The 13,204-nt window shown below is 30.9% G+C and overlaps 1 protein-coding gene across 2 annotated transcripts in view; it reads right to left on the reverse strand.

Moving 5' to 3' along the window:
• LOC129780093 (telomerase-binding protein EST1A) overlaps positions 1-13,204 on the reverse strand; it is a 195,974-nt gene that overhangs the window by 80,036 nt on the left and 102,734 nt on the right. For both annotated transcript variants that reach the window (XM_055788134.1, XM_055788056.1), the window contains 2 exons: positions 5,897-6,206; positions 5,543-5,702 (listed from right to left, as the gene is read on the reverse strand). In XM_055788134.1, coding sequence (XP_055644109.1) covers positions 5,543-5,702; positions 5,897-6,206 — 470 coding nt within the window. The remainder of the gene's footprint in view (positions 1-5,542; positions 5,703-5,896; positions 6,207-13,204) is intronic.

Genomic DNA, 13,204 nt, shown 5'->3' on the forward strand with positions numbered 1-13,204 from the left:
TAGTTTTATTATATCTTTCACCAATATATTTCGGGGAAAAAATGGCAAATAATTCAAAAAAGGCGGTTTGAAAATTTAAAACGTAACACTTAATAAAGACTGTTTATTGGCGCAATGCCGATTATTTCATCGGTTTTTTCCAAATTTCCTAATTTTATATCATCTCATCTTATCTCTTTATCGCGTGAAATATTAAAAACTTTTTTTTTAATTTTAGTTTTTTTTTAATTTGAATCGTCATAAAAACGTGCTAAATAACAGTTATTGGCCTTTTTCAAGCTAGAGACAAATGATTTTTGTAGTTCATATAGCTCTGCGTACTGTGTAATGTATCCATTGACATAAAGAGACTAGTTACGCCAGCTTGTGTATTGTTCTCGCGAGGTATGAACAAATCATGAATTAATTATCTCCAGCTGATTCGACAAAACCACGAAAACCAACCATCGGTATCTGCCGGTGCCACCAAAACATTTTACTGAAAAGATAATCCTGAATTATTATGAAAAACTGGACGTTAAACACCCTAAAAACAACGTGTTTTTCACGTTGTGCACCCATCAAGGTGAAATGGAATGGAAAAAAACAACTATTTGCCTGCAATCAATTTGAAACCAATCCACGGCCTCCGAACCGCAAACGGTTGGTTATCTGGGCTTCGATTTAAGAAATCAAAAATTGATGAAAATCAAATTCAAAAATTATAAAAATGCAAATTAATGAATAAATTGGAAAAAAGAAAAATATTTGCAAAAAAATGGAAACAAAACAGATTTAGACATTGGCAAATGGAAGAAAAGACAAAACTTCAATAAGATTGACGAATAACCGAACTGAAACAATATAAAAATATGGAACATTTACAAAAGTGACAAAAATGAATTTTTTAATGGACAAATTGAAGAAAACATCAAAATTAACAAATTTGATACGAATGAAAAAAAAACAAAATTTACAACATTTACAAAAATGACAAATTGTTAAAATTGAAAAAAAAACATCCTGAAAAAATCAACAAAATTGACAAAATTAACAAAATTTAAAAACTGACAAAATCAATGGAGTCCACAAAAGAGAAAAAAATAACACAACTGAAAAATATGAATAAACAAAACATACAAAATTTTCATCATTCACAAAATATACAAGAGTGACATAATTTGCAAAGGTAATGAATAACTAAAAGTTGAACAAATAAAAAAATGAATAAAAATTTTAAAAAAATTGTAAAAATTACAACGTTAACAAAATTTAAAAAAAATACAAAATTTAGAAAAAAAATTGACAAAATTTACAAAAATAAAAAAAATCAAAAACTAAACTTACATAATTTAAAAAAAACAAATTTTAAGGAAAAAAATAAAAATGGACAAATTGGAAAAAAAATTAATTAGCAAAGTTGTTAAGTTTGAAATGAATGATAAAATTTACAGAAGCGAACCAATTGACAAAACTGAAGAAAAAAAAATCGAAAAAATAAAAAGCCGAAACTGACAAAATATACAAATGATTTTTTTTTTTCGAATGGACAAATTGGAAAAATAATCAAAATCAACAAAGTTGATTTGATTATAAAGATGCAATCAAATATATGAATAGCCAAAAATAAAATAACAAAGTAACAAAATTGAAAAAAATTGAAAAATAAACCAACCTGTTGAAATTAATAAAATTGACAAATTGACAAAATAAACCGAATTTACAAAATTTACAAAAGTGAAAAAATTGACGAAACTGCAAGCAAGGAAAATTGACAAAATTTATAACAGTGACAAAATTAACAAAATTTAAAAAAAGAACAAATAAAAAAAAAAATTATCAAAATTAACAAAGTACACTTGACGAAGTCGTAAATTTTAAGAGTTTTGACATGCTGTAACTTCATGAAAAACCAACGCAAATAGATGGAATGTTCATCATTTTAAAGCGTTTGTGGGTGAGGAGTGCTTGTGTATGTGCAAATGCTTATGTATACGTGTGAGTATCATCACTCCTTGCAATCCTCGTACCTACAAACGCACGAAAAATAAAAATTACGAATTGTTCATTATGAGAGAATGCAGAGCATTCTGTATTCTGGTACAATTTGCGATGAAGTGCTCCTTCAATTCACTCTAAACTTTGAAAAATAGGCTAGAAAAAAACTGCCGAACGTATCAATATGGAACGTTTATATGTGTTTTGGGGATACACTCGGCTAAAAATTTGCCTGCTAACATTAGAACTCACTGCAATATTTACAAAATCGCAGAAAATATTCATGTACACTACAAATAACTGTTTTTTAGCAGATTTTTGGAATCGATGTGAAAAATTCAAATAATTTATTTTTTTCGTCAAAGCAATAAATTGATCTTGTACAGAATTTATTGGAGTTTTGAAAACTGCTTTTTGATTTGCGATGCGATCATTATTTATTGAATTATTCATCATCGAAGAGGACAGAGCAATTTTTCATTCAAAAAGAAATATTTTTGTATGGAAAGGTCCTACAGGAAAGTTCCAGGAACCAAATGAAAGCTGGTTGATAAGGTTAATTGGATTTGTTATTGAGTAGCTTAGCAAAAAATGGTGTCATTCTACAAAATCTAAAAAAAAATCGATTGTTATCCATAACACCTACACACAAACATAAAAAATACGTAAAATATGCTAATACCTGGAAGTTCGAGCTTTAAGATGTACATTAGGGTGCCGATGAATGTATGGGAAAAAATCAACCCTAAAATTCCAAAAAGTTACCCTATACAAAATGTTTACCACCTCGAAAAAAACACCCTATGCCAAATATCGATTCAATAAGACTTAAGGAAGAGTGGCGCAAGGCGGTCAAAGTTTTAGTTTTTTGAAAATCGAAAAATCAAACTAATTCTAAAAAACTAAATCGGGGTTTTCGGAAATAAATTTTTGATACCAAATATCTTAAAATAGCATGAAACGCCGAGATTTAGTGTCATCTCGAAAAAAAAAAATGTTTTGTAAAAAATCGACACTCTGAGACTTAGTTTTTTTTTCGGAGTACGAGACGAAACATATGGTTTTATTTGTCAATAAAAATAATTATCTCGATTTTTCATTTGGAAATTGTTGCGAAATGTTGGTTTGTACGATAAAATATCCAATGCAAAACATTACCTCATTCGAACTTCATTTATTAGTGTTGCAGACGTTAAAAGTTGAGTTTTTTGAAAACCGAAAAATCATCGGAAATCGGGGTTTCCAAAAATAATTTTCGATGCCAAATGTCTTAAAATAACATGGCACATCGAGATTTATAGTTAACTCAAAAAAATTTTTTTTTGTTAAAAATCGACTTTTCAGATTCACAAAAGATTAAAAAATATTGACAAAACTGAAGAAAAATTAATAAAACTGACAAAATTGACGAAATTAACAATAGTGACAAAATAAGTTAAATTGAAAAAAACAAAAAAAAATCAAACAAATTTAAACAAAAATTAAAAAATTTAAAATGTTTTGAAAACTTAAAAAATAATTATATTGACAAAATAGATAAATTTTAAGAAAGTGAATAATTAAGAAAAAAATAAAAAAAAACTTAATTGGTTTATTAACGTGACGAAATTTACAAAATTTACAAAAGTGATCAAAATTTAAAAAAAAACTAATTGGGAAAAAATACAAATTTTGAAAATTGCCAAAAAAAATGGAACAATTTTCAAATCAACAAATTGATAAATTGATAAGTTGACAAACTGACTAAATAAAAATTCAACGAATTGACAAATACAAAAACTTACAAATTAACAAATAGACATTAAAAAATTTTATATTAAAAAATTGCCTAATTTATAATAAAATGCCAAAAGAAAATTTAATTGGAAATTTGGAAAACTGGCAAACTGAGAAATTTATTGACAGGTTGTCAAGTTGACGAATCGACAAATTTACAAATTACCAATTGATGAAATTAAAAATTAACAAATTGAAATATTGACAAACTAAAGAATCAATTGATAAGTTGTGATGTTGACAAATTGGCAAATTGAAAAATCGGAAAATTGACAAACTGAAAAATCACTTGACAATGGCATTGTTAGTCAAATCAAATATGACGGGTGTGCTTTTTGCTTCGTCCTGTCACAATTATTGATTGTTCGTAAAGTTGATGCTGCTACAAATAATTTGGAGCTTGGCTACGAATATGCGAGTTGCGTAACACAACGACGATTCATCTGTCGAGACAGTCTCGAATTAATTTTTAGCAATTGGCATCAGTTGACGTTTTAACCGGAATGATTAGGTGCGATTGTGGAGAGAAAAAATTAAGATGTCGAATATTTGAATTCCGTTGTTCAAAATGCAATTCCTGTACAATACGATTGAGAAATTTCGTGAGGAAACATTCAAACATAAAAAAACATCAACCGATCTCATCTGTCCGTTGTTTTGGGACCACTAGATGAAGGGTAGCCACAAATTTTGCTTTAGCTTTTTTAATTTTCTGTTCTTGATAATTTATATGAAGAAGGTCACCATACTTTAATTCATCCTTTTTTTTCAGCTCCGGTAGAAAATTAGCAGACTCTCCCTCTCTAACTCTTTCCCTTTCATTAATCGTGATTGATTCACTTACTTATTAAATATTTGTGATATATAATTTCAGTTAATTTTTCTATTGTTATGTTTAAGTAAACATATTTTTTTACTTTTCTGAAACCTGAAATCATAAACATTCAGTTTTTACTTGGGTGTGTATATGAATTTACGGATTTAAGCGAGACGTTTACCGAATTTAAAAGTTTTGAATAAAATTTAATATTTTCAGTGTTATAAAATGACTTATTATTTACGCTTAAACAGTATGTCACATTCTGCATTTCACATTTTAATACTAAAATACTATCGAATGCAAATATCTAAATTTGAATATACAGGCAGAAGAAGTGATTATGAAGGGCGGTTTTATATTCAAACACCCAATAAATATATTATAATATTCCATCTTCAAGAATTGTGCATCATTTCATACAGCTAAGGTCGCGTAACAAGATTTGATCAGTTCCTGAATTACGAGGTAATCCAAAACTTTTGTTATTTCTTTGGTTTTATTGAAAGACGTCAGAGTCTTAGGTTCGCGCATGACTAAACTTAACACGTCACGGGCACAGTCCCCAACGATTTACCAACGTTAACAGAGAGAGAGAGACAAAAAAATCTCTCGAAATCACTCGACACATCAAAAGGCAATCATTTCACGTTTCGCCGCCCCCGAAAAATCGGTAAACGACCAACACGAAACCAACATTATCGATCGATGAGACCCATCGTAAACGTCTTGAAACTCGCAAGACTTTTAGCATCTCGCAGTAATTTCCCGATAAATCGGGAGGTCGTCCGTCCATCGTCTCGCTTCGTTTCCCGTGTGCCATCCAGACGACCCAGAGGATCTAATTCTCGTTTCTTTCGTGGATTTGTGTTTATAGGGGAGGCGACCCCAGTCAGCCGAAATTTAAATCAAAATAAAAATCTATATAATCCCCCTTCAAAGTACGCTTTCGGGAAGACGCTGAAACCTTACCTTAATCGCGGGAAGTATCGCCTTGGCATCCTCCGGCAGGACGAGCTTCTGGCGGTTCTCCGCCCCGGCAGCAGTGGCTGTCGATTCAACCTTGTTGGTGCCGTCAATACTGTTCCCAGGGGAGGCTGCGGCCAAGGTGTGGTCTGACCCATCATTTATCCTGCAATTTGTGGTTTTCGGACGGGTGGCGGAAGAGAAACAGAGAGAGAGACGTGAATGTTATAAATGACACCCAATTCCCGGTGCTTTGCGCTGCCGGACGGACGCAACAAATATTGCTAAATTTTCTGTTTTCGGGGCGAGCCCAGGGTTCGGGTGTCTGAAGAATGATGGAAAAGGTGAGATTTGCCTTACCTTAGGTTCTTTGTTGTCTTGGACTGTGGCGATGGCTTGGCCGTGGACACAGCACTCAGCTCCTTGAGGTTGTCCGCGATCACGCTCTGCTTGGTGGCGATCTCTCGGAGCAGTGACTCATTCGTGTCATCATTATTGTTGTTGTTATTTTTCCTAGTGTCATTGTTGTTGTTGTTCCTGGCAGTGAGCCCTTCCGAGGCACCCTGTATCATGTGAACGAACCGTTCCAGGATGATGCCGAACATGAGCAGCCCGATCGAGAGTGCACATTCTTGCACTTCGGACCGAGCACCGGGAGCGATTGTTTCGTCTGAAAATGAAACAACATAAAGGAGAGAAGAACAACCATAAGATGATGATGATGCTGGGAAGAAATGCGAAGAAATCTGGCGAAAAAAAATCTCACACTAACTGACTTAAATAATTATAATGGAATTCTATTCCGAGAAACCGCCGCACGGCCGAAGGCTCGCAGTGCTGCTACCGCGCGCAGAAATGCGTTAAAATTTGACATAATGAAATAATTGGGATCGTTTTGCTGGGTCCCGGAGTGGGACCCGTTGGAGGACCCATCGCGGGCGAATATGCGCGGCGGCGGAGAGACAACAAAGAGTCGATTTGTTGTTGCTGCGAAAACGGATGAAATTGCACGGTGCATACAGACGGAAATCGTCGGATCGCTGTTTTGTTGCCAAGAGCATACATTACACCACGTTTGGGGCGTGTGAATGACAGTAAATTAATTTCGGAACATATTTAATTCATATGTGGAGCGCGGTAATAATAACACAGCGTTCGGCAGCAGAAAACGACAAACCAGATCGCGCAAAAATGTATCATTTCAACAAAAGCACAAGTGGTGGAGGTCGAAGGGTTGACGCAAAAGGAAAAATGCGGTTTGGTGTGGTTTAGAGACTCCGAGACTCACGCCTGTTGAAAACGAAACTATTATGTTCTGGGAAAGCAGCTCGAAGGAATCTCAATGCAATCTCCATTGCAATGGCAAATATGCATCGAATGAATGAACGGATCCGGTTTAGATTGACTGTATTCGCAGCACAAATTGTGTACGGATTTTTCAAATTTAGCAAGCAGTCATACAAATGCTATTTATGTATGACAGCCAACACCAATTGAAATAGAGTAAAACTGATAGCACAGTAATATTGGTCGTATTCGAGAAACCTTATATACTCATTTTCACGTCAATCGGTTCAGTAGTTTTCGAGTCTGAATCTGTATATCTGCATTTGAAAATCTGAATTTGTAAATCTCAATCTGTAAATCCGAATCTGTAAATCTGAATCTGAGAATCGGAATCTGAAATTCTGAATTCGAATATCTAAATCTGAATCTGAAAATCATAATCTGAAAATCAGAATCTGAAAATCGGAATCCGAAAATCTGAATCTGAAAATCTGAATCCGAAAATCCGAATCTGAAAATCTGAATTTGTAAATCTCAATCTGAAAATTCGAATCTAAAAATCTGAATCTGAGAATCGGAATCTGAAAAACTTCTTCAGAAAATCAAAATCTGTTTCTAAAAATCTGAACCTGAAAATCAGAATATGAAAATCGGAATCCGAAAATCTGAATCTGTAAATTTGAATCTGAATCTGAAAATTTGAGTCTGAATCTGCAAATCTGCATCTGAAAATCTCAATCTGAAAATTTGAATCTGAAAATCTGAATCTGAGAATCGGAATCTGAAAATCGGAATTCGAAAATATGAATCTGAATCTGAAAATCATAATCTGAAAATCTGCTTCTGAAAATCTAAATCTGAAAATCTAAAAATCTGAATCAGAAAATCTGAATCTAAAAATTTGAATCCGAATCTGAAAATCTGAATTTGTAAATCTCAATCTAGAAATTTGAATCTGAAAATCTTAATTTGTAAATCTCAATCTGAAAATTTGAATCTGAAAATCTGAATCCGAGAATCGGAATCTGAAAATCTGCTTCAGAAAATCAAAATCTGTTTCTGAAAATCTGAACCTGAAAATCAGAATATGAAAATCGGAATCCGAAAATCTGAATCTGAAAATTTGAATCTGAATCTGAAAATTTGAGTCTGAATCTGCAAATCTGCATCTGAAAATCTCAATCTGAAAATTTGAATCCGAAAATCTGAATCTGATAATCGGAATCTGAAAATCGGAATTCGAAAATATGAATCTGAATCTGAAAATCAAAATCTGAAAATCGGAATCCAAAAACCTGAATCTAAAAATTTGAATCTGAATCTACAAATCTGAATCAGAGAATCTGAATCTGAATGTTAAAATCTGCATCTGAAAATCTGAATTTGTAAATCTCAATCTGGAAATTTGAATCTGAAAATCTGAATCTGAGAATCGGAATCTGAAAATCGGAATTCGAAAATATGAATCTGAATCTGAAAATCATAATCTGAAAATCTGCTTCTGAAAATTTAAATCTGAAAATCAGAAATCTGAAAATCTAAAAATCTGAATCAGAAAATCTGAATCTGAAAATTTGAATCCGAATCTGAAAATCTGAATTTGTAAATCTCAATCTGAAAATTTGAATCTGAAAATCTGAATCCGAGAATCGGAATCTGAAAATCTGCTTCAGAAAATCAAAATCTGTTTCTGAAAATCTGAACCTGAAAATCAGAATATGAAAATCGGAATCCGAAAATCTGAATCTGAAAATTTGAGTCTGAATCTGCAAATCTGCATCTGAAAATCTCAATCTGAAAATTTGAATCTGAAAATCTGAATCTGAGAATCGGAATCTGAAAATCGGAATTCGAAAATATGAATCTGAATCTGAAAATCTGCTTCTGAAAATCAAAATCTGAAAATCTGAATCTGAAAATCGGAAGCCAAAAACCTGAATCTAAAAATTTTAATCTGAATCTACAAATCTGAATCAGAGAATCTGAATCTGAATCTTAAAATCTGCATCTGAAAATCTGAATTTGTAAATCTCAATCTGGAAATTTGAATCTGAAAATCTGAATCTGAGAATCGGAATCTGAAAATCGGAATTCGAAAATATGAATCTGAATCTAAAAATCATAATCTGAAAATCTGCTTCTGAAAATCTAAATCTGAAAATCAGAAATCTGAAAATCTAAAAATCTGAATCAGAAAATCTGAATCTGAAAATTTGAATCCGAATCTGAAAATCTGAATTTGTAAATCTCAATCTGAAAATTTGTATCTGAAAATCTGAATCCGAGAATCGGAATCTGAAAATCTGCTTCAGAAAATCAAAATCTGTTTCTGAAAATCTGAACCTGAAAATCAGAATATGAAAATCGGAATCCGAAAATCTGAATCTGAAAATTTGAATCTGAATCTGAAAATTTGAGTCTGAATCTGCAAATCTGCATCTGAAAATCTCAATCTGAAAATTTGAATCTGAAAATCTGAATCTGAGAATCGGAATCTGAAAATCGGAATTCGAAAATATGAATCTGAATCTGAAAATCTGCGTCTGAAAATCAAAATCTGAAAATCTGAATCTGAAAATCGGAAGCCAAAAACCTGAATCTAAAAATTTTAATCTGAATCTACAAATCTGAATCAGAGAATCTGAATCTGAATCTTAAAATCTGCATCTGAAAATCTGAATTTGTAAATCTCAATCTGGAAATTTGAATCTGAAAATCTGAATCTGAGAACCGGAATCTGAAAATCAGAATCTGGAAATCGGAATTCGAAAAACTGAGTCTGAATCTGAAAATCGTAATCTGAAAATCTGAATCTGAGAATCGGAATCTGAAAATCAGAATCTGGAAATCGGAATTCGAAAAACTGAGTCTGTATCTGAAAATCGGAATCCTAAAATCTGAATCTGACAATTTGAATCTGAATCTGAAAATCTGAGTTTGTAAATCTCAATCTGAAAATTTGAAATCTGTATCTGAAAATCTTAAATTGTAAATTTCAATCTGAAAATTTGTATCTGAAAATCTGAATCTGATGATCGGAATCTGAAAATCAGAATCAGAAAATCGGAATCCGAAAATGAACTGAAACACTGAATCTGAAAATCTGAATCCTAAAATCTGAATCTGATAATTTGAATCTGAGTCTGCAAATTTGAATCTGAAAATCTGAATCTCAAAATTTGAATCAGAATCAGAAATCTGTCCATCGAATCATAAACCCGAGTATCAATGGAAAACCAAATCTGGCACCTACTCGGCACTAGAAGTTTGAAAACAGAAATTATGCTAAATTCAGCTAAATTTAATCATTCTGCTTCACAATTCAGCAAGATTAAGTAACAACATCAAAAATTCAGTCAATTTTTGTTAAAATCATCAAATTTTTTAAATTGGGTGAAATTCAACAGATTCATTGAATTTAATTGAATTCAATTCAGCGAAAGAAAAATAAAAATATTAGCAATTTCAAAAAGTTCTACAATTTAAACAAATGCACTAAACTTAATTAAAATTAAAAATAAAATTTATAAAAAATCATAAAATTCAAAAATTCAAAAAATTCAAAAATTCAAAAAAATTCAACAAGGCTAAAAAATTTGAATTGAAGAATTTCGAAAATTCAACAAATTGACAATTGACAAATTAACAAATTTGCATATTCACAAATTAGTAAATTGACAAATTTGACAATGTTAACAAAAATCAAAAACAGAAAACTTTAAAAATCCAAAAAAGATTAAGTAACAATCTAATACAGAAAAAAATAGCTAAATGCAAGAATTAAGTAAAATTCAGCAAACTTCAAAATTCAGAAAAACTCGCCACAATTCAGTAAAATTCAACAAAATATAGTAAAGGTCCAAAATTCAGTAACATTTTCAAAAAAATCAGCAAAATTTAGAAAACTGCCAAATTTAGAAACTGTATCGAAAAATTCACCACAATTCAGAAAAAAATCCACAAAAATTCTGTAAAATACATAATCGTTCAGAGTTGAACAAATTTCGGAAATTCAGCAATATTCACCACAATTCAGCAAAACACAACACAGTTCTACAAAATTCATAAAGTTCAGTAAACGATCGAAATTCAGTAAAATTTAAAAATACAGCGAAATTTTAATATTCTGCTACATTAGGAAAAGTTCAGACAAAATAAATAACAATTCAGTAAAATTTCCTACAAATCAGCGAAATTCAACAAAATTGATGAAATTTTAGTACAATTCAAAAAATTAAGTAAAACTCACCACAATTTAGCAAAAGTCAACACAATTTCCCATAATTCATAGAATTCAGTAAACTTCAATATTAGAGATGAACCAGCCTTTGGCTGAAAATCTCTTTAATAAAGAAAGAAAAAAAAAAAAAGTAAACTTCAAAAATTCAGGAAAATTTAAAAATTCTGCTAAATTAGACACAGTTCAGTAAAATTCACTTCAGCGAAATTCAACAAAATTCAGTAAACATTCAATAAAATTCAAGAATTCAGTGAGCGGTGGAGGCGATCTGGCGTAGCGGTAACATCCATGCCTCTCACGCTAAAGGTCACGAGTTCAATTCTCACTCCCGACATTCTTCCAAAAATGGAAGTAAAAAGTGACGAACCAGCCAAATGAGTTGAAAATCACTATAATACAGATAAATAAAAAAAAAAAATAAGAATTCAGTGAAATTCAGAAATCTTCAAAGTTCAGCAAAATTCATCACAATTTAGCAATATTTCACAAAATTCCGCAAAACTCATAAACTTCAACAAACGTCGAAAGTCAGCAAGATTGAAGAAAAAAAACTCGGTGAGATTTAAAGAATTCTGCTAAATTAGACATAGTTCAGTAAAATTTAGCAAAATTCTAAAATTCTGCTAAATAAGACAAAGTTCAGTATAATTCACCACAATTTAGCAAAATTCTTTAAAAACAGCAAAATATAAAAATTCTAAAATTTAGAAAAAATCACCAAAATTCAGCACAATTCAACCAATCTTTTTTTCAAATGTAATTCACAACAATATTGCAAAATTCTGTAGGTTCCACCAACATTCAGCGAAATTCTGAATTATTCTAAATTTACAAATTCAGAAAACTCACCACAATTCAGGAAAATTCAACAAAATTCAGATTTTTTTTTTAAATCAGCGAAATTCATTAAATTCAAGAACATTTGAAAATTCAGTAAACGTCCAAAAATTAGCAAAATTTATAAATTCAACGAAGTTTCAGCAAAACGATTACTGAGTTCAAAATTCAGAAGTTTTAAAATTCTGCTAAATTTAGCACAGTTTTTCAAAATTCACAATTCAGAAAATACATATCAACAAAATTCATCGAAAATTAGAAAAATTGTAAAATTCAGCAAACGTTCAAAATTCGGCAAAGTTATAAAAAAAGGAATAAAAAGTAATTCGGGGAAAAAAATCAATGAACGTCCAAAATTCAGCAGATTTGAAAACAAATGAGCAAAATTTCAAAATTCTGCTAAATCCAGCACAATTTAAAAAAAAGTAAAGCAAAATAAAACAATTCAGCAAAAAAAATTTAAAAATCTCAAATTAAACAAAACTTATTACAATTGATCGAAATTGAACTAAATTCAACAAAAAACCAGTTGTTTTCCTGAAACAATAAGCGTTCAAAGCACAACAAAATAAAAAAAAATCAGAAGATTTTAAAAATTCTCTTAAATTTAGCACAGTTTAACAAAATCCAGAAAAATTAAAAAAAAATTAGTGAAATTAAGAAATTCAGCAAAAATTACCTGGGTTTATCAGAAGCTCAACAAAATTGAACAAATCAGAAACTTTTTAAAAATCAACAAAATTAAAAAAAAATTGCAATATTAATCAAATTCAACAATTCAGAAAACAAAAAAAAATTGTAAAAAAGACGAATTAGGCGAAATTTATAAAATCACCAATTTCTGTAAACTAAAAAATCGGTCAAAATAAAAAAAATCATCATAATTCAGCAAAGTAAAACATCAAACATTCAGTAAATTTTTGTGAAAATCATCAATTAGGTGAAATTCAACAGATTCATTGAATTTAACACATTAAGGACCGCAGGTTTTGGGGCAAACTTGTACGCTTCATTTGTTAGGATTCCACGAATGAGATCGTTTACTTCGGTGTGGATGAGACGAAGGCGAGCCATCGGTAGCCCTTGTTAGTTTCTTGGCAGACCTAGGATTTAACCATCAAGTATAGCATAACACGGGTTATTTCGTGATCCATCCGTAACAGACGAAAACTCGTGAGCGGTCCTTAATGTATTAATTGAATTCGATTCAGCGAAATAAAAGTACAACAAAATAAAAAAAATCAGCGAATTTCAAAAATTCTACAATTTAAACAAATGTACTAAACTTAATTCAAATTAATAAT

The sequence above is a fragment of the Toxorhynchites rutilus genome, chromosome 1, assembly GCF_029784135.1.
Source record: "Toxorhynchites rutilus septentrionalis strain SRP chromosome 1, ASM2978413v1, whole genome shotgun sequence".
NCBI classification, from domain to species: domain Eukaryota; kingdom Metazoa; phylum Arthropoda; class Insecta; order Diptera; family Culicidae; genus Toxorhynchites; species Toxorhynchites rutilus.